This window comes from Zonotrichia albicollis, chromosome 15 (assembly GCF_047830755.1).
Source record: "Zonotrichia albicollis isolate bZonAlb1 chromosome 15, bZonAlb1.hap1, whole genome shotgun sequence".
Lineage (NCBI taxonomy): Eukaryota > Metazoa > Chordata > Aves > Passeriformes > Passerellidae > Zonotrichia > Zonotrichia albicollis.
The window spans coordinates 15,387,868-15,410,160 of record NC_133833.1 but is presented as its reverse complement, the minus strand read 5'-3'; the positions used below and the strand labels follow the sequence as shown (position 1 = coordinate 15,410,160).

At 47.5% G+C, this 22,293-nt stretch overlaps 2 protein-coding genes and 1 long non-coding RNA gene across 4 annotated transcripts in view; all 3 read right to left on the bottom strand.

Annotated features, from left to right (window-relative positions):
- Positions 1–19,213, bottom strand: part of CYSTM1 (cysteine rich transmembrane module containing 1) — a 67,690-nt gene extending 48,477 nt beyond the window's left edge. The window contains exon 1 of the mRNA XM_074552271.1: positions 19,082–19,213. Coding sequence (XP_074408372.1) covers positions 19,082–19,113 — 32 coding nt within the window. The 5' untranslated portion in view covers positions 19,114–19,213. The remainder of the gene's footprint in view (positions 1–19,081) is intronic.
- LOC113459965 (uncharacterized) lies at positions 73–19,067 on the bottom strand. Of its 2 annotated transcripts, XR_012582807.1 has the most exons (3): positions 3,107–19,067; positions 2,963–3,019; positions 73–1,986 (listed from the first exon to the last, which is right to left on the bottom strand). It is a non-coding gene; the product is annotated as an uncharacterized LOC113459965 (long non-coding RNA). The 2 variants fall into 2 exon arrangements; XR_012582808.1 differs by lacking the exon at positions 2,963–3,019.
- A 30-nt stretch (positions 19,214–19,243) lies between the features above and the next one.
- PURA (purine rich element binding protein A) lies at positions 19,244–20,247 on the bottom strand. The gene has a single exon (XM_074552267.1). The coding sequence runs from the start codon at positions 20,245–20,247 to the stop codon at positions 19,297–19,299; it is 951 nt and encodes a 316-aa protein (XP_074408368.1). The 3' UTR covers positions 19,244–19,296.
- Positions 20,248–22,293: the final 2,046 nt, after the last annotated feature.

Sequence of the window (22,293 nt, the reverse complement as noted above, 5' to 3'; positions counted from 1 at the left end):
ACAGCTCGAACTAAAAAAGCAGCTGCCAAACCGAATTTCCATTATTAAAAATCAGCACTGATAAGAGCCATCTTAGATCAAATAATTTATTTAGTAATTCCATGTAAACACTTCAGATTTACTAGCAAATACAATGCTTGCTGTTCTTTTAAATAGATCATTCAAAAAATAAGAATCTATTATTAATGGCAGGTTGACTAGAGATCTCCATACTACTGTACAATAAGGAATTGGTTTTCTAATGGATTTAACATCTCGATTTTTCTTGTTCTGCATTTGCTTTACACAAAGCCCAAAGGACACAGGTTTGAACTGCTCCCTGACGATGCCACTGCGGCCCGGGGTGTTTTGGGGAAGGTACGCAGGCAACTCCTCCCATCCTGGCATTGGTGTGAGCTGATGTGAGGGTGGGGTGGCAGAGCTGGCGTGAACACTGTTCACAAACACACGCCTGTTCGGTCAGAAAACAGACAGGGAACGGTGGAGAACTTCTCTTTGGGATGTATAAAAGCAACGAACTCCATCGTTGGCATTTACTTATCAACACAGCAGTACACATACACGTATCCACAGTCTGGAAAAGCATCCTATGAGCTGGAGAAAGCAGTGGTTCTGAGGCTTGGTACACCAGTGCACTAAAACCAAAAGAATGATACCTTCTTACATAGTCAAATGAAAAATAAATATCTTTATTTTCTGCCTACTTTATTTCAGTTTTCAAATAAATTTTAAATAAATCTGTACAAAGTATACTGTTACAGTATATATTTGTAAGTGAACTGAAATGCCTAAGTGTAACAACACTACAGGAAAGCAGTAAAGATTGGCACATCTCTAATCAAGATTAACTTTTACACTCAAAAAATACCAATGCCTGTGAAAACCCTCAAGATATTTTTGGTATTTTTTATGCAAGTTGTAATGACAGACCAATTCTCCCCTGCCTTGAAAAGAAAATCACTTCTCACAGTTTTCAGAGAACATGAACATCTTTATGATGCTAAAGGGACACCATCAGGTGAAAAGAGAGAGAGAGATTTCAATTTTTTAAGAAGCAAACGCTTTGGTCAAAAATGAAGTCAAGTTTGAGGTTTGTGCACGTTTTCCATCTGCCCGGGCTGGGGCGGGCGGGAGTGGCGGGGATGGAGCTGCTCTGGCCGGGCACACAGAGCCTCGGGAGAGGAGCTGCTCCCCTTGCGAGCCACAAGGAATTCACACAGGGCTGCATTCTGTGGTTTCTTTTTCCCCCCAAAAGCAAGAAACTAAAATTGAACTGACAGTGTCCCTTTGCTCAAAATAAAGACTTCTGTGCTAGAGAGGTCAGGTACTGAAACAAACTTTTTCACTTTTACATCTCAAAATTCAAGTTTTCAAATCCAACTGCAGTTATTAGATTCATGAGCTCTCAAAACCTCCTAATATTTCCTTAAATCATTCCCAACTGGGAATTGGGGATAAATACTACAGATTAAGAGTGAGAGTTTTCTCTCTTAATCTTTCCAAAGATATATTCACTCAAAGTTTACATGCTGAAAGTTAATCTTACATTAGAATGTAATTGGCTGCAACATAAACCTATAAATGAATCAACTACCATAGATTAAACTCTGTTAAATATTTCTAAGTTAATAAAATATTGACAGTATTATAAAATTACAGTATTTACAATAAGAAAAATCTAGACTAATATATACCTTTAACGGATCTCTTCTCCAATTTGGGATTGCAACGGAATTATGAATATATGAACAATTTTATTAGAAAGTTGCATTGCAATTATCAGGTTTTCCATTAGAGCTAGAGAGGGTGAGCTATCACTGCCTTTGGAAAAAACAAAAAGTGACTTCTGGTGGTGGGGTGGAGCTTTTGAGTACCAAACTGGTAACAGGAGTCCTCCGCAAGACGTCTGAAGATAAGGTAGGACCAGCCTCAACTGCTCAGATTAAGGTTGTATTACAGAACTGCCAGCAATCAGAACCACCCAGGCTGCAAAAGGGGAGGAAAGGTAGTTTTCAGCTCAAAGTGCACAGCTGGAAGGGCTCCCCTCATTCTGGACTCCACCTAAGGCTGCAGGAGCTCTGATCAGCTCTCAGGAACCTCAGCTCGGGGGTGCTGAGGAGGAAATGAGCCACGGTGCTCCTTAAAGGGACATGGTTGGGCTGCAGCTAGGCCAAAAACACCCCTGTCAACCATGGAGGACAGAACCAGGCTGGGCATTTGAGATTCTCTTGAACTTGCTTTCTTAGGAGGTTTTTCGGGGAAGGGTCAGGGATGGGCATTGGTTTAAGGGTTTTTAAATTTTTTTTTTATTTTGTTTGCTTGGGAGAAAAAATTTGGCCTGGACTGGGCAGTAAACTCATTTTCTATCCCTCATCAGGTTCTCTGTTTCTGGGGTATTACCAAAACGTGCAGTGTTTGGGTGGCAAATACTTGTGGGGAAAAAGGAGGCTTCAACATTCCCAAGTCAATTTGTCTTGGGATAAACCAAAAGCAATTGGAGTCCTTAAAAATCGCCAGCTGCTTTTGGGGTCTCAGACACCCAGTGATGTCCTTTTAAGGATCAGATCCTTCACTTGCCCCTTTTCCCAGCCTCGGAGGAGGAGTTTACAATGACTTTAGGAAGGGCCACGTTTACATTCTCTCCCTCCTCCCCATGTCACATTTGCTTTCTAGGAAAAAAGGGGGAGAAAAGTAAATTTCAAACTCCTTTCCCGCCCTTCCCTCCCCCGGTCCTGCTCACAGTAAACCAGAAATGGCAGTTTCTAGTGTATATTTTGGGATCAATTATTTTTTCAGCCCCAAGCCTGAAGATGCTAGTGAGACCTACCCACAGGCTTCAGAGAGGAGGAGCAATTTAGGGGTTTCTACCAGTTCCCATGGTGGGCAGGTGGGAACACCTCTGTCCTTAAAAACAGGATTTAAAATGGTAAAAGAATAATTTGTAAACTCGAATCTACATTACCAACAGAAGGCTCTAGGTCCTGCGGGCTCCAGTTCCCAGAGATGCAGAGCAGGAAAACTAGAAAGAGAACTTGGTACCTTTCAACCACCTGCTGGGTTGTACTGGGAGGGAGTGGGGAATGAGAGAGACAAAATGCCAACTGACCTTATAAACAAAGGTATGTTTAGGGCTTCTGGTTTCAGGAATAAACCGATATTTACTGGTAAAAGTCTGCCAAAAAACAAAAACAGAAACACAGGATTACTGGTAAATATTGGTTTATATGGAGAATTTAAAAAAAAAAAAAATTAAAAAAGAGATGTCATCGTGCTCCTGATCTCCACGTGCTCCCAGGTGGGAGCTGAGAACCGACCCATGGCATCCCTGCACCCAGCAGTGTCTCTGGCACCTGGACACCTCAAACCAGAAGCCTTGTGTTGAGAGGAAAGTCATGTTTGTTTCCCTTACTCCCCTTAAACTATGTGTTTCTGGATTCCCCCCTCCCTCCTCTGCAAGGCTGGTCCTATGGGGGTTTGGTTCAGGAGTGGGAAGTTTGCTTCCAAAAGCACTTGGAAGTGAATTTGTACATAATATGGTACCTCAGCACAAGGGGCCTGAGCCTCGGCTGCTCCCTGAGATACCATAAAATATACAAGACTGAGTGGATATTTTAAATAAAGCATTTTCTTGTAAGTGGCATAAACCCATTCATTTTATTTACATGCTTATTTATTTCCAAAAATAGAGTTGGTCCACATTGGACAAGAGAAATCAAGAAGCCATACAGTAGAAGAGTTAAAAGTCCAACATTTAACCAAAGTACAATGAAATTCCAGAAGTCTGTGGCTGACTTGAACCACAGAAACATACACATGAGCCACACAGACATTTGTACATAGAGCATTATATTACCAATAATATTTGCAAACATGAGGTCAAGATGGCTAAAAACCCAGCAGGACTGACCCGGGCGTCCTGGCTGAACAGAAGTGGGTGCTGAGGGGCCCTCACTGCTGTGGGGAAACACAACCCTCCAGAGATTTTGCTTCAATTTTGGTTTTTTTCTTTAACTGAGAAAGTCCTAATTTTTCTGCCCTGGGGATCCAAATTGAGGACAGGGTGAAAGCCAACCCCACATTAGGAGCTCCCTAAATGCCGGGGTGCCGGGGGCTCAGACCTGCGGGACAGCGCGGGCGCCACAGGGCACCGGAACCCCATTGAGGGCAAACTCTGCCCTCTGCCACTTGGCCTTAAAGATCACCTGGAAAAGAAAAAATGGGCATTTATACCCTTGTGGTGTGCTGAAAAAAGGTCTGGATGGGGTTTGCCTTGAGAACAAGGATTTCCCTCCCTTGCCATGGGCAATTTTTGGCATCAGTTATTTCAGTCCTATGTTTTCTGGAAGATCACAAATGTCCTAGAAGATGTTGCATTGACAGGTGAGGGAATAACATTTTTACATTAAAAAAAAAAAAAAAACAAAAACTTGGAGGATGGACAGCAGAAGAATAAAAAAGAAAAAAGAAACAAATGGAAAAGATGCCTTATCTACGTGTGAGGGCCCAGGTCTCTGGGTATCTCCATGGACCTCACCATGACAATATCTCAGTGTCTCCAAAGGATGGAAAAACAGACTTAAATCTCTATGTTCTGCTGCAGAGAATCACAGCAAGTAAAAAGGGGAAGACAGTTGTAGCACTTCTGGTACTTCTACAAACCACCCACTACATGGAGTAGAACCACACAAAAAGGGTATAAACTAATTTTCCTTTTTCAAGTCATCTTTGACACTCACGCTATTAAGCCTAGTCCAATGTGAATGCTAGTACAGAGCTAATGTACAGAATACCAGCGATAATTATCAGTACCTAACAGGATTTAAAGGCAAGTATACTCAGTACATTTATAAAAAACACTAGGACCAGAACCAGAGCTCTGACAGCAGTTACACAAAGCAGCCGTGCAGGTCTCTACGAGGACAGAGCCTCTAGCACAAGTCGCTATGATCATCTGAGCCTGTGACAGACAACTCAATCTCCTAATTTGTTTCCTAGAACATCTCTAATTGCAGATGTGAAATACATTTGAAAACAGAGATGGGCCTGATCCTGTGCAGTTGGGTACATACAACACACCCCAGTGAAACTCAAAGCCCAAATTCCTAAAGAGAGAGCACAAGAAATTGTTGTCTTACATCAAATAACTATCATGCAAGCATACCACGACGGTTTTATATTGAGTAACTTCAAAGTCAGCTGGTATAATTTAACTAGAAGTGAGCAATCTAATGGATTTCTAGGGGTAGGGACAAAGGTTGTGCCAGTGACAACCACCTGATCACCAGGGAGAGCAGCACAGGGACACTGTGGGGCTCTGATGAGCTGTGGTACAGAGGAGCTCCTGCTCAGCAGCCCCACAGACCTGCAGCACACCTGGGATGTGCAGGATTCCTGTGGCAGCCTACACACCTTCCCTTCATTTACTCTACAGAGTTCTTCCTCCTGAATGAACAATTCACTTACAGCCTGGCACACTGATGGAGCATTAAAAATTACTCTTTTTTCCCCCCTGTTGCTGTTGCCTCACATGTCCCAGAGTCAGCCCCATGCTCACTGCACCAAACCTTATGCTCTTCTCAATTTTCCTGCCACAGCCAGGCTGGGGTCACTTCTCCAGTATAACCCAACCACTCTGTTCCTTGTCTTTAAACACAAACTCTGAGTGAGAGCCTCACAGTGCCTGCAGTTATCCTGCTTCTATTGCAAACTCCAATGACTTATCAAAGCACTGACTCTTTGGTACCATCATCTACTGGAGACAGGGAAGGTGGAGAAGCCAGGGTACTTGCCATGACTCCTGGACTTTTAAGAAGCCTAAAACTAAGCCAGAGCAGCAAAAGGTTGCTCTGGCTGACTCCAGTTACCTGTGGGTTCTCCTGGGTCTCTTGGGAAGAGATGTGACACAGGTCTGAATGTGCACACACCAACAATCCCCCCTCAAGAACAAACCCAGGCAAGAGATGGAAGATGCTGCCCAGACCTCTGTTCCTACTCCTTCCCTTTTTGCCCATCTTAAAAGTCCTACTCCTTCCCTTTTTGCCCATTATAAAGTCAAGACCTCTGAGTTTTTCCTTAGTAAGAAGCAAACAGAACATAGCCACACTATCAGCTGCTGAGGCACACTCTGGCATCTGGCAGACCTGCAAGTCCAGCTCAAGGCAGGAATTTGAACTGGGGGTGTTGCTTTACAGGAGAAATCTAGATTTCTCTAGATTACCCAGTATTCTGGGCTTGTTTCTCCCCTCAGAGCAGACTTTGTAACCTGGACCTAGTGCTGTCCACCACACAAGTTTCATGAAAATGAACCTTTTTTCACCCAGCAACTTTGGGTTGACCAAACCATTGAATGGAACTCTTTTGCTCAAAGGCTGAAGATACAGACCTGGAAGGCTTTAATCACCTTCTCTAACTAGACTTTAGTCAACCTTTTGCTTCCCAAGTGACAAATAGCAACTGCAACCGAAGAAGGACTCTGTGGTTGGTATTTCTCTTCTCATTGCAAGCCTATTTTTTATCCTGCTGTTTGTCAATGTGTTCAGACATTGTGGTAGGTGCCCCAGCAAACCAGACTGATCATAGAATCAAAGAATGGATTGGGTTGGAAGGGATCACTTGCTCCAACCCCCTTTCTATGCAGAAAGTGTGTTGCTTTCTACCTCTCACACACTGAAGAGCTACAGCACTCCAGCTTCACCTTCTCAGACTGGAGTTCAGGGTTGCTGATCTGCAATTCCCAGTGCCCTGACTAGTACTTTATTAAAAAAAAATAAGAATAACCTGACATTAGGACATTATTTAGTCATGGAGAATACTAAGCTGTTTTTTGACAGCCCTGTTTTTGTTAGTACCTTTAAGAGTTTCAGTCCCAAGCTTTTTTAAAACCCCTTGATACATCTGTTGCTCCTCCACTTGAATTTCCTACTTTGCTCCAGCATCTCTGCCTCACTTGAGTTTCAGAGGAAGGCTCCTTATTCCACCCAAAAGGACAGCAGGCTCTCAAACGTGCCCTGTGCTCCAGAGTGACGCAAAGGAGTCACTTCAGCAGCATGAAGTAGTGCAGGAAATGAATTCTGCCTTCAGTCCTGCACAGCCAGATTTTCTCCCCAGCCTTGTGTCTGATGTCCCTCAGACAGCATTGGCTCCCCAAAGCCCCCAGCTCTGCAAAGCCCCTCCCAAACTGCTTCATTTCCCACTCATGGTTACCTGCCCTACCACATGGCCCTTCCAGTCTGCTCCTCCAGAGCTTGGGTGGAATCTTCTGTCCTTGGGTGGAATCTTCCTGAACTCCAGAAATCCCTTCCTTTATAACTATTTTTAACAACAGTTTTAGGGTTGTTCATTCTTTCATGGCAGAGTTCTGCCTCACCTGGATGCCAGTAGCCTTCCCAGGTACCTGTGGTAAGCCTAAGACTTCATTTTTCTGATCTTTTCCCCTGCAATATTTTGGAACAAAAGAGTCACTTTTAGTCCAGCACCTTCTACCCTGAGAATGCTGAACCTGCAACTCAGTGACCCCCAGGTGGTCACTGCTCCTTAACAACTCAACAATAATTGTATTTTGAATTATGTCTTATGTTTTAGTCCTGAGCAAAGGCTAACTCTAGACCAGGCTGCTACAAGAAATGATCCTTTAAGTAAATCAATATGTTTTCTCACCAAAATGTTAGCCAGTTCCCTCCCAAAAAATCTGGCCAGATAGCATAGCCATAATAGAACTCACTTTTCCTAACAGGTTTATGAAGATGCATGAGCCTGGTTTTTTTCCCAAGGCTCATGAAATCCTCAACTTTCCTTTTGACTGGAATAGAAAACTTCCTAATACCTCCATGTCATTAAAATACAGAATTTATATCCAACATAAATGTGGCTGTTTGGTCATCAGTACTCCAATTTCCTCAGATTTTAGTGCAACCTTTTAGATGTAGTGTTCCTCCTTTATGACCTAACATACCTGCTACAATGGCAGGTAATGCAGTATCCTATTGATTCCCATCACCCCCACCATGTTTCAATCAGAGCAGCTGTGCTGAGGTCTTTTTTCACCACCAAGCAGTTTACAACAACTATTTTTGTCTCCTGTTTGCACCCTGTTGTGCAGATGTGCCCGTTCCTTACTCCAGCCCTGTCCCTCCCATGCACACAACTCTGCTCCCAACCTCCAGCCCCAACACCTCAGCCTCCCACCAGCCTCTGTCCTCCCCACACCCTGCCCACCTCCCGTGCCACCAGGCTGAGGAGGAAATGCTGTGAAGTCACAGCTCCTCAGTTCATGTCCCTGTCACAGCCTTTTCCCAGGCACACACACAACTTCAGGAAAAGGCACTGCCACATTCTAAATTCTTCCTGGATGCCCAGTTTAGCTTCCCAGGAATCTCAGCTTCAAGAATGCAGGCTTGCCCCCAACACTCTGATACCTTTCAAGGTTTATGTGTCCAATCAACAGGGAAACAGTTTGATGGATCTCCTAATCATTGGGAGCTTGTATTTCCCATCACCAAATCCTCTGCCATTCAGACCTCCCACAGCTGCTTTTCCAGTTTCTGGAGGCATCTCCAGAACACAAATCAACTGCTCAACCAAGGCTTTGGTTCTAAATCACCCCTTCAATCCTGTCCAGTTTCAAGTCTCCACAAGACAGGGCAGTCAGTGCTGCAGTGGGAATGAGCCCTGACCATGCTTATTTATTTCCAAAAATAGAGCTGGTCCACATTGGACTAGAGAAATGTCCAATTCTCTTGGATTGGACAAGGGTTTGGTGCCATCTCTCCTCAGCAGCTCAGCAGTTCTGGCCTCAGGATGCTTCCTGCAGCCTGGAATGCCCCCACTTGTTGCTCCATACAGTATTTCATCAGCAGATAATCACTTGCAAAGCGTGTCCTCTCTGCACTCTTGTGTGCAGTTCTTTGTGCAATTAAGCCAATGTACTTTGATTCCCATAATTAAGCTAGGAATTTTACTTTATGACCATATAAAGTCCATCTTTAAACCAAAAATAGACTGACCGTTAACAGATTCTTTTTTTTAAATGACTTTAAACCGCCAATTAGAGACTTGCATTGGACAAGATAAGTTACATATGGCCTTGCAGAAGCCTGCAAGGACTCATTTTCCAGGACTTTTATTGACAGGTGAAGCTCAGAAGCCAACTTTTTTTTTTAAGATAGAATGAGCCTCTGATCACAGCAGATCTATCCACAAACCAAACTGTTCACATGCATAAAAGCAGAGATGGCTTTTACATGAATCTGCAGTGCTCAGTTCAGAGTTATTAATGACAGAAAATAATTCAAAGCCTTTAGTCCCTGCTTTGCTCAGACCTGCCTGGTTGCCCTTCAGCAGCCCCTGGCAACAGTGAACGTACTGTCATTTATTATTTAAATAAAACAATCTTTTTAATAAAAAGAAATTCTGACCCCATTTAAACTCTCTACCTGACAAGACACCAGCTTCTTTCCTTCACCTCTGGTGTTGCTCATGCAACTTTTTTTTAAGCTGACCTGCCCACACAGCTTCTGATAAGCCAATGCTACATTGCCAGCTCTCCTCAGCATCACTCGAGTGGGAGGTTTAAATACCAGATTTCACAAAACCCTTTCTCCATGATTCCTAGCCCTGGCATTTCTTGAAGTATTGACAGATCGGCAAGCCTTCCCAAAAGTGAGCCAGCTGGACCTGCTTCTGCTGGACTGCTGCAGAGGGAAGAGCTGGTCCCTGAAATCCCAGCACTCACCTCTCGAGCCCTAGGTGAGTTTTGAGGAGCCTGGACCGGCTGACACCGATGTGCCAATGCAGACTCACCCCCTGCCCATGCGAGGTGCCTGGGCAAAAGGTGAGCCCAGGCAAGTTCCAAACCTCAGCAGACTGCAGGCAATAAAGCCAGCAGCCTACATAGTGCTCACTATTGCGCAACCAGGATGGAGCACGGAGAAATAAAATGCATTCCCTAGGGAGACACCAGAGCAAGCGCAAGCTGGGGACAGCCACACCCACACCAAGGTGGCCGCCTTTCAAATGACAATGCTGCTCCCTGACATTCCAACAGACAGGTCCTGCCTGAAGCACAACCACTGTCCTGCCCTCTGACAGCCACCTTTCTACCCAGATTGAGAAGAAACCTCCCCAAACTTCTAATGGCCCAGCCTCGATGGGCACACAGCAATTTGAGCCTGAGTCACACAAGACATTCACCAGTCACAGAAAAAAACAACCACTGCTCATTTACTGACTCTCAGCTCCCAGCAACAGAAACTATCCAGGTCCATGATAAGGACACAGCCCCCTCCAGCCTCACCTCAGCACCAGCCACATCAGCACAACCACACTGGGGGGATCAGCCCCACAGCAGCCCCCCCAAACCCACCGTGGCAATGCTGGCCAGTGCACCAATCCAGAGCACGGTGGTGAGGATGTCTGAGAGCCCACGCTCAGCTCCCAGACCTTCCTGCAAGCATGACAGTGACACCTCCCAGCCCAAATGCTGCCCTGTGTCTGTCAGACAGGATCTCCTGCACCCTCGGGGCTGCTGCACGGTGTCTGCCCCGTGTTCAGTAACACAGCCAAACCCACCGGGGTCAGCACGGTCACGGCCCTTCAGACACAGCTTGCAAGCCACTTTCACAAGCAATTCTCCATTGAAATCAACATCATGACTGGGATGACATTTCAACACAAGGAGGTTTTTCTCCAAAAGCTGTCTAAATCTCTCCAAGTCATGCACTTGCCGTCCCAGCGGCGCGCACTGGATCAGCTCCCACAGCAGCCACCTCCCTCCGAGGTCTCCCCAGCCAAGAGGGGCACATCCTTCCACACTGCAGATGTAAATCCACACCTCTCACCTCTCCAGTCTCAAACAGAAAGAATGAAGCTGGTTTTTCTTGCTTCCTGCATATTTCAAGATAGTGTTTCAAGAAAAAATGCTTCAGTGCCACAGCCAGGGAGACTCAGAAACTCAGACTCTCAGAGAAACTCCCACTGCTAGTGTTACAGCCAATCCTCTTTGCACTTCAGTCTGCTGTGTGGCCCAAGACTCAGAGAGGGCTAAGGTGTGGATTTTTGTAAAGCTAATGTCAGAATGGACAGCAAACAACTGATCACCAACAAAGCCAAGGAATTGTCTGAGTTAAGACTGAGTTCCTGCTGGGGAGATCCAGCAGATTCCTGTTCAAACCAAAAACCCTCCCAGCTGACCCAGAAAGGAGCAGAGGTTCACCACATGTCATGAACTCAAGCCTCAAGAGGAAGTGTGGAAATGGCCAGGGTCACCAAGCTCAACAGCAAAGTAGGCCTTGCTCAGGACCTGACAGCTATGTTACCTGTGTTTGGATATTTCACTCTCCTGTGAGCTCTAGCTTGCCATGATAAACTTAATGCCCACTGGCTGGTAAAACTTATCAGGTCTTGTGCTTTTTAGGCTGCTCCAAGGTACCTCACACAAGGACAGTAGAATTTCCCTACCAAACTACACGCCCAAGTCGAGCTGCAGAGGTAGTGCCACAGCCCAGGTGATGTCTGCTCACCCAAAACAAAACAACACCCACATGCAGGCAAAATCTACAGCCAGCCTGAGCAGGCTGCACCTTGGCTGGCCACGGTGCCTTCCAGAGCAGAGAGCTCAGGACCAGATCCTGTCTCTGGGTGAAGGAGTGCCAGCAGTATTGATCTGCAGGGGGACAGTGAAGCATTGTTTGGGGATATCCAGCCATTCACTCTGTCTTGTTTTAATCAGTCAACATTCAAAAGACAGATAGTGAGGCCAAAAGTGCTCTATCTTTATCTTTTTTCACTTAATCTCCAGCTGACATTTTTTTCCGTGAAAACACGCCTCGTTTCTTGCTGTATGACTTCAACTCTCCCTCTCCTGTGATATTTTGCCTCAAACAGGCTACACAACCGGTTACTACTTTTATAGAGGTGGGAGTGACATGCTTTGACTCTTCCAAAACACAAAATGCTCATCTGGCTTCTGCCACCAAACTGCTACGATGGGGACCAGCAGAGCCACCCCAACTGGGGAGCTCAGTGTCCTCTGCTCCATGATCCCTTGGGACCACAGCCTGACACCCCTCAGCTGCTTGTGGCAAAGAGCCACTGCCATCAGGCTCTCATGGGCTTCTTTCAGTGCCATCCCTGTGCTGATGCTGAAGCACTTGCATGGCAGCCCAGGTGCACCTTGGCCATCCATCTCTGCCACGTCCCCTCTCTCACCTTGCTCCAAAAGCCTTTTTCCACCCTCCAGACACACAACACCTTTGCCGTGACTGCTAGGAGCTCCTCCCCTTGACAAACTCTCTCACCCAGCCTGAGGCTGCAGGCTCAGGAAATGCCTTTGTTAGTGACAGCACCACGCCTGACCTGCTCATCCTTTCCCTTCCAATGGACTCCTCCAGCAGCAACTTCTATGCCAACCAAATTGCAGTAAAATATCCAGAAAACCATTGGAGAAGTAACACTGTGAACCCCCTGCAAATGGATGATTTAGCCTTTACTTCTCTCTGCTATCTGCAGCTGTTCTGCACTTACAACAAGCAACACACAGCCCAGAAAAGCCTCGTGGCCCACTTGTAATTCACAAGAAGTGGGATGGTTGCAGACCCTGTTGTGAGCTGCCTTTCTCCCAGACTGCAGTGCTGCTAACACACAGCCCGTCAGCAACTGAAATGCTTTGGAAAGACAAGCAAAGGAGGATAGGCAGGCTAAGAGAAACTCCCAGAGCAGACCCAGGACCATCTGGCACAAGCTGGGAGCAGAGCAGAACAGGGCAGAACAGAGCAGAGCAGGCAGCCCAGTTCCAGCTGTGGAGCTTCCAGAGAGGAGCATCCTTCCCATGCCATCACCCCCAGCCATCCCAACACAACACACACCTCTTCTGAGAAGAAAAAAAATATCATGAACTTCAGGCCCAAAGATTAGGCTCTGGGAAATACGAGCTTTTAAAAAAGGTTATAATTTTGGAAGTCCATTTAAATTAACCTTAACTAGCTTTAAACTCTATATACGTATCTCCTTGCCACGCTCGCAACCCACGCACATTTTGCAGTGCCAGTGAGCTAAATCATGTGCAAGCGAGCAGAGTAAAAGGAACCACAAAAAAATAAAAAAAAGCTCTGGGCAGAAACTCTCTTTCATTGTTGCAACGGCAAAGGAGATGGCAACAGCAGAAGGAATCAGGAATAAAAATGGAACTCGCTTGTTTACCTTGTCGGTTTTGTCAAAACATTGTGACAACGCTTTGCGTGCAGCCAGTTTCTCTGTTCTGCCACCAAAAATTCAGAGCCCTTCACCTTTCTTCACGCATTACAGGCGAAAGCCAAGAAGAGTAAAACTTTTAGGGAGAGAAATGAGTGTGCAAAAGATATAAAAAAGCCCAGTATGAGAATTTCAAACTACTGGGCTCCTCTTCCAGATAGTCCAAACACCACGAGGAACAGTGACCCTCCAGCTGCACAAGCTGAGTTAACGAGGAGCAGGCAGCCAACGAAGGAGGAGAGTAAGACAATAAAGGGAAAGTTTGGGTAAGCCTGACAAAAAGCAAAAGAAAAAAAGAAAAAAGAAGTAAAAAAAAAAAAAAAAGCCAGGAAAAAAAAAAGCTGCAAACTGGGTTTCTAAAAAAGATAAATTCTTGACAGTGTCTTTTTAAAAGAGAAACTCACAGTGCTTCAGGCAGAGCCCTACCTCTCCAAAAGCCACGCAATCCAGTAGGAAGCAGCAGGTTTTTGAAGGAGCAAATTGCACAGCTGTGGAAGAATTTGCCTTTACTGCCTTCTTTCCAACTCACCTAAGAGAGACTCAATGTCTACCTGGAGGACTAGCAAAACCGAGGAAATTGGTTGGTTCTAGTTAGACTTTTGAGGTTTTCATGCTTGAAGAGAGCCCCTAAAATGTAAACCTGTTTTAGCATTCTTGTACATTAATGTCATCGTTCTCCATTGCTGACTCCCACAACTTCTGCCACAGACAAGTCAATCAGATTTGGTATATGCCCTGGGACAGGGAAGGGGAGGGCTGGGTTTAAAGCAAACAAGCAACCAAAAAATAATTATGTCAGTGCTCTGCAAGGTGTTGGATCCAAGCTCGGTGGATCTGCTGAAGTCTTCGATCCAAAACACTTGGCAATTTGACTTTAAAAAAATCAAACAAAAAACCCTTTGACCTGTTGAACTTAGAGAAAAGCAAGTGGCAGACCTTGGAGGAAGGGCGACAGCGTGTGAGGGTGCAAAAACATCATGTGCTGTAGTTCACCTCTTTAGAAGAAATCAGAGTTTTGCTTTGGTTGGTTTTGCTTTTTCTGAAGTGCCAGGGAAAGGCGCTTCCCAAAGGGCGACTTTGGAGTTTACGGGCGCCAAGGTGGAAGCGTGGAGTGAGGACATGCCAAAAACGTCAGGTTTGCATAAACCCTTCTGGAAAAAGTGCACCGTGGTTTTAGGAAAAATGCATATCTACCAAATCTCCACTGACCAGGGGCCACTTGTGCACGCAAAGTTGCATCAATTGGCAGCATCAATGCTGACATTTTTGCCTTCTCCTTCCACCCCCCTCCCCAATTTTTTCTTTTTCCTTGGGAGACATAGAGCGCCACTGCATTAGAACGTACAAGAAATGAAAACAGTGAGTACGACTGATATAGATCCATTGACTTTTTATTACAAATGTACTTGATCACTTGGCTTCAAAAAAGTTTAAATCAACCCCTATTTTCTGTACGCCAGTACAAAGTAAAATCTATTTTACAAATTAAATACCTAAAAATTTGACAAAAATATTAAAGTTTGATGGAAAAAACAGTTATAAAAATCTTAAATCCCCTTTTAAGAAGATAAGAGATAACATTCCCTCCCAACCCCCACAGTCCTGTTATACAATATTAATAGTCATTTTTTTAGAATAGGTAGGTATGTTATATCTTGCTGTTAGCATACAAGTCACTCTAATAGCTTTATCTGTATATACTCCAGTTAGTGCATGAATGTCATCTGATTGAATATAATCAACTATCTTTAACTGATCCCTAATTTACATTTCATAGCTTGCATAGTTTGAAGGGACAAAGGTTACACTACAGCTAATCATAAAAAAAGGTGGTTACAGTGCTATTTTTAAAGGCAACAAAGTAATTGCTCCCAAAAAAAAAAAAAAAACAAAACCCAAACCCAAAACTAAACGAAAAAAAAGAAGTTACCGGTCGGCTCTGAGCAGGGGTTTAATCCCCGGCAGCAGCTCTGCCTGGCTCACGGGGTGGGCTCTGCGCCCGCCCGCTGCCCCCTCTGCGCTTCCCCCAGCCCCGGGACGGCTCGGGAGCCGCTCTCCCGGCAGCGCTGCGCCCAGCGCATTGCAACCCCTGCGAGGGATACGCGCAAAGTGACACTGTCAAGTATTTATTTCCTTTTTTTTTTTTTTTCTTTTTTCCCCAATTGAATTTTCAAAAAACGAAAAGCCCTCCGCGTACGGGCGCGCCCGGCTGCGAGCTCGGAGCGCTCCCGGTCCCCGCGGCCGGCCGGGCTCCTGCTCGCCCGCCGGTCCCGGCCGGCCCAGCCCGGGGCTCCCGGTACCGGGGCTCGGGGGGATCCCCGGAGGGTCCGGCCGGGCCCCCCGGCTCCCGGGAAGCTGCCGGCTGCTCCCGCCGCAGCATCGTAAGCGGGACCGCAAAGAAGAGGCAGGAATCAACAGCGGGTCGTGCTGTTTCTTTTTTTGTTTTTTATTTAAATTCTCCAAGACAGAGCAATTTCATTTTTTTGTTTTCATTTTAACAAAAAAAATAGAATTTGAATTCGGAGGACATTTCCCCGTTAGCATAAAACCACTTAAAAGGTGGTTGTATTTCAATGGTAAATTACTTGACAGTGTCCCTTTAACTTAAAAATAAAATAATGTCAGTATTGCAATGAATTTCAAGTTTTCTTGCACGTAGTCATTATAAAGTAGCTTTTATCATGCTCTTGGACCTATTCTACAAGACATTTAAAAGCATATCATCAAGGAAAATATAAGGCATACTTCTCAGGAATTAGGTATCTTGGCACATTTGAGCATACTGTCTTTTTTTAAAACAACACATATGGTCAAATATACCTTTCTTCTTCTAACATTAAACAGGGTTTTCTGTACTTTGTTTTAAATACTGAGATATTAGAGCCTTGGTAAAGTACCGAGCACCTCCGGGAAAACAAAAATTAAAACAAAAAAAGCAAAAAAAGAAATCCGATGAAAACTAAAACAACGAGGAGCAAAATCCCACGAATCTTTACAGTCATTTTAGTCTTTCGTTATCATCATTCATCAAGTCCTTGAACATACAGAACGTGCGTTAAAAGAAGAAAAACCAAAACGAAACAAAAAAAAAATACCAACCAAGGAAACACGCAGAAGAAACCCAAAACGAGACAAAAACTGACCACAAGTTCTCGGCCACTGTTCACAGAACTGCCCGCGGGCTGTCCCAGGCTGTACTGCTTTGACTGGACCCGCGCGGCCCGTGCGCTCCTGCAGTCAGCCGGATCCTGGGCAGGATCCGGGCGGCGCGGGCGAGGAAGACCACGGGAGGAGCCTGCCTCGTTAGCGATGCTGCCAGGAGCCGGCAGGGACGGAAGGACACTCTGCCGTGCTCTCCTCGCCTCCCGGCACTTATTGCTGGGAACGCACCGCGGCGGCGTTGGAATTACGGGCGCCGGAGCGCGTCCGTCGGCAGCGCGACAACTTTGGGGAGGGCAGCGAACAGCAGGACCGAGACAATCAATCAAGTAGCACAAAAAAAACACCAAAGCAATTAAATTCCTAACTACGTCTAGCAGCATGGAGAGTGCAGTCCCGACACATCACAGTTGAAGTACAATAATCGCTGGAACTGCCCATCCAGAGCCTCCGATTCAGAAGCAGGTTATCAGACACATGTTTACATGCAATTGAGAACCATTTCAAATGTCACATTATGCACTCTGAAAAGCTTATTTCACTACTGGGAAATAGGAAAAGTGCACATTAAAGCAATTTTAAACATTTCCAGTGATTGTTTAAAAAGAAACAGAAACACCTCGCTACCAGCGGCTCGTGTTTAACTTTCTGTGAACACTAACAGCAAACTTCTTTCAAGGGCAATAATGCATGGTACAATGGAAACAGCTTGTTTTGACACTTACAGTACATCTCAAAAAAAACCCCAAAAAACCAAACCAACAAAACAAAAACCCCAAGAAGAAAAAGGGAATTATAATTTCAACTGGGAATAAAATGACAGCAGGAAATCAAATTCTTTAAAACAAGCTTTTTTTTTGTTTTCTCCCCACCCTTCAGAAACTCCATCCTTGCCCCTCGGTAAAGAAGCGCTGGCAGCTCCTGCTCGCACAGGAGCAGCTCAGATCTACCTGACCCCTAACTCAGCCAAGACCATTCAGCAAAATGATTGCATTCCCAAAAAACTTCCGAGTGGAACAAGATTCTAGTTTCTCTGAAATGCTCTCTACTGAATTCCAGCCAAGAAAAGAAAATAAAAGAAAAAACAAAAAATAAAGTTTTGTTTTCACTGTTTAAGGCATCTTTTTTTTATATAACATTTTCTCTTCACTCGCAATGATGATAGTCATGCAGCAGTTTAATGATAAAAATATATTAATATTTTACTATACAGCAGCAAGAAGTTAGTCAATTAAAAGCACACCAACTTTTTTTTTTTTTTAAAGAAAATAAAACATAACTGAAAAACAACGAAGACAACCTGTAAAAGTCTATTATTATTCTTCTTATTATTACAATTTGGAGAACACACCTGGACAGATTAGTGTTCTGACAAATCTGCGTTTCCCTAGCCTGGGCTTGGAGCAGAGCCCGCGCCCGGCGGGAGCTGGGACGGGGAGGGCAGGGCACGGCCAGGCTGGCCAGGTATGTAGCCAGTAATAAGAACTAGCACCACAGCTACATGGAAATCCATGACGGACACACACCGGCTTGGCTTTCACTGTCCAACCAAACTCCGACCCCCATGGCTCAGTGGGATCACGCTGCCCTCGCTGCACTGCTTCCTAACAGGCCTACGGGAGTTAACAGGGATCAAAGCATCGCTGCGGAGCTCGCCCGAGCTCGGGACATAGTGCTAGTGCCAGTGGCCACACGGAAAGACTCGCTACCTGCTGTCCAAAAACAGGTGGACTGGAAACCGCTGCACGTCAGGTTAAGTACTTTTTAAGTACACAGAATAAAAAAAATATATTATGAACAATACAAGTACATCTCATATACACAATAATGACAATACGCCTACTCAGTTGTAAACCAAACAGGTGCAGAAAAAAAATATTATGGGAGGAAATTCTTTACTTTTCGTTTTTTTTTTTTTTTTTCTCTCTCTCTCTTTTTTTTTTCTTTTCCTCTTTTCTTTTTTTTTTTTTTACTATTTGAATAACTTTGGTTCAAACGTAAAAATCACAAGTTAGCAAATTTCATTTAAATGCCTTTTTTAATAATTTTTCTTCATGTTCACAGAAGTTTCACTGACCATTTTTATATGTTTAAGGTCCAGATGCAATGCATATTGTATAAAAGAGAGCACTTATTGTTTACCTTGCATGAATTAAACCTACGTACCTTTTAACTCTACAAACTTCTGCATAACATTTAGACAAAGCTCAGACACACAGCATGCCTAGCCCTCATATATATATACACATCTCTAATCACAGGTATATAGGGTGTCAAATATACTATAGTAACCTCCATGTAAGGTTCGAAATTTGGTAACAAAATGAGAAGAAAAAACTAAAAATATTATTTTACGTGTTCTAAAATATCTCTTTTTTTTTGTGCTAAAGTCAAATGTTAGCTCAACATGAAAAGGACTTTTTTTATATAATTCAGCAATATTATAATCTTGACCATTTTTGCAAACACTTTTAATAATAATAGCTTAAACGTGTACAAAAGTTCTCGGTTAATTAGGGAAATAAACACTCAGTTCTTTATATTTTTAATCAAGTAGGAAACACAGTTCATATATAATGTTATTACTTTTTTTTTTGACTCTTTTTTTTTTTGTGTGTTTTGTTTTTTTTTTTTCTGTTTTGTTTTGTTTTTTTTTTTTTTTTTAGCAGCTGCTTACTGTTTGATACGGTGGGTAAAGTGGAGGAACATCCAGCGATGGGTGGCGGGTCTGAGGCGCTGCTGCTGCCGGGCGGCGGGGGGGGCGCCGGGCGGGCGGCGCGGCCGGGGGGGCTCCGGGCGGAGGGGGGGCTCCGGGCCGCCGCCCCCGCGCCCCGCCGCCCGCCCGCCCTCCCGCCGGCGGCGGGGCCAGTCCGCGTCCCGGGGGGCGGGCGGTCAGTCCTCCTCGGGCTCCTCGGCCTGCAGCAGCGCGCCGGGCGGCCCGGCGGCGGCCGCCTCGGCCTCGGGGGGCGGCTCGGCGCCCACGGCGGGGGCGGCGGCGGCGGCGGCGCGCTTGTCCCGCTGCTTCTCCTGGATCTTCTTCATCTCGTCCGAGTACTTGCAGAAGGTGTGGCCGAACTTGGCCCAGACCTTGTAGGGGACGGTGATGGAGTTGCGGTAGGTGGGCTTCACCTCGCTCACCCGCATGAACACGCCGTACTTGTTGGAACCCACGTCGAAGAAGAAACGCTTGTTGTCCACAGTCAAGGAGGTGCCCTCGGGCAGCTCGGCCGGCTCCTCCTCCACGCCGTAGTCGTCGATGAGCTTGGCCAGGGCGTCGCGGAACTCGATGAGGCCCTGCGCGGGCAGCGCGATGGTCTGGCCCTGCGTGGAGCCCAGCCCCGGGCCGCGGTTCACGGTCTGGCGGACGCGCAGGAAGCGCCCGCGCTGGTTCTCCTTCAGATCCATGTAGTACTTGCGGTTCTCCCGCACCAGGAACTCGCTCTTCAGCGCCCGCCGGGGCTCGTCGGCCGCCTGCGCCAGCTCGGGGGGCTGGCTGGGCCCCAGCTGCGCGTAGTGCTCGATGAAGTCGCCCAGGTAGTCGCGGAACTCGACGGCCACCGACATGGAGAGGGTCAGGCGGCTCTTGTTGCCGCCCGCGCCCACCTCGGCGATCTTGAGGAAGCGGCCCTTGGCGTTCTGCTTCACGTCCAGGTAGAAGCGCTTGTTCTGGATGTCCACCCGCTTGGAGGCCAGCTCCTGCGTCTCGTGCTGCAGCCCGCCGCCCGGGCCCCCGCCGCCGCCGCCGCCGCCGCCCGGGCCGCCGCCGCCCGCGCCCGGCCCCCCGGCGCCCGCCGCGCCCCCGCCGCCGCCGCCCTGCTCGCTGCCGCTGTCTCTGTCCGCCATGATGCCGCCGCCGCTCCGCCGCCGCCGCCGCTCGGGCCTCGCCCGCCGCTGCTCGCCCCGGCGCGGCCGCCCCCGCGCCGCCGCCGCCTCCTCCGCCGCCGCCGCCTCCTCGGCCGCCCCCGGCCGCCGCCGCCGCCGCCGCCGCCTCCTCCTCCTCCCGCCGCCGCCGCCGCCGCCGCTGCTGCAACAGCCCCCGCGGCCACCAGCCGGCCGCGCTCTCGCGAGATCTGCCGGAGCGAGGAGAGGGCGCGGGAAGGCGGCAGAGAGCGGCCCCCGCCGCCGGCCGCCCCGGCGAGCACGGCGGCAGTGCCGCGCCGCCGAGCGGCCGCCGCGGGTACTGCAGCTGCGCGCTCCCCCCGCGCACCGGCGGCGCCGCGGCCGAGCCCGCTCCGGGCGGCACAGGCACCGCCCGGCCCCGCCGCTGGCACCGCCGCTGGGCCCGCCGAACCCGCGCTCCTGCACCCCGGGGGCAGCCCGCGGGGCCGGGGAGAGCCGCCGGGTTCGTGCTCCCCGCAGCGAACCGTACGGGAGAACGCCGAGCAGCGGGCCCTCCTCCCGGCTGGGATGCCCGGGATGCCCGGCTGGGATGGGATGTGATGTGATGTGTGTTTATTCGGGGTTGGTGATGGAGTGAATTAATCGGCCTGTGGCGCGGCGCGGGGCTCGGAGGCTCGGGAGCTCCGCGGGGATGCGGAGCGGGGGGATCGGGCGTCCCCCCGCAGCGGGAGTTTGGAGGTGGGGCTTGGAGGTGGGATCTTGGAGGCTTGGAGGTGGATTTTGGAGGTTTGGGGGTGGGTTTTGGAGGTCTAGGGGTGGGTTTTGGAGGAGATGCTTTAGCTTATAGTTCTTGTTTCCAAACCCTCAATTTTAAGCCAGCTCCAGCCCAAGTAAGGATGTTTTCTCCTGATGCTGCAGGCCAGGAAGCAAACTGGTAGGATTGCTCTGGGTAGAAATCTCTTCCCTACCTGCTGCTTCGAGGACTGCTGACTTCTGGGGAAGGCATGGATGTACCTCTAGCATCCCAAAAACCCTGCAAATGTTGTACAAAGAGTGGTGCTACGAGGTGAATTTTGGGGTGGTCTGTGGAATGTGCTTGGCACACAAATGGGTTTCTGAGGAGACAGGGAGTGAACTGCTGAGACATCTTGTTGCGTTAGAGGATGCTCAGATGTCGCAGGAGGAACCCCATCCTGCCCCATGGCTGTGGTTAAAGCCGTGGTTATGGCGACTCCATGGGTTATAAAAAAAAATACACAGAGAAACAGTTTCCTTTTACCACAGAAACAATATTTCAGCACTGGCTGAGCTGCAGCTCGCCAGCTGTCAGAGATCCCTGGGTGCTGGGATGTGCTGTGCTCTCCGTGGATGCTGGGTTTGGTTTTCAGCCTGCCTGAACTGTCCTGGCTGTTTCCTGCGTGTCCAGCTTGGCATCCCCACGCTGCCATCCCCATGGCAGGCTGCAGGCTGGTGCCTTGGCAGCCCCTCTCTCTTGATTTACTCTTTTTATCCTCAAGTCAAATGGCATCAACCCACCGAAGCCGCGGCCTGTTGCTGTCACCAGCAGGTGTCCTTATGGATGAGCCACGCTTTATCCATGTGGCACAAGGGGGAACTGCATGGGGAGTTGTGTTTGTGCCCTTGTGACCGGTCTGTCTGACTGGGGTGCAGTGAAAATCGCTGGTGCTGAGGATGCTGGCCAGCACAGAGGTTATTTTTCCTCCCCAGCACAGGCCAGTGGTGCCTTTTCAGGAGTGGATGTGCTCCATGTGGATACCAACAATCCTGGGAACAGTCTGCCAGTGTTGGTGCTTTGGGGATGATGTTTTGTGGAATTCTGCTTGCCCAGCACCTTTCAGTGCTGGAAGTCACAGCCACCACCTAATGCTCTGATTTTGTGCCTGAATTTGGCTTGAATAAGACATCTGCTTATTGAAGTAAACAAAAGAAAGGAAAAAAAGTGTTTTTCTTCCCAAAAGACAATCTTTTCAATGGAGGCTCTACCACAGCAGCCCATCCTGGGGACCCACAGGAACTTAAATTGGTGGG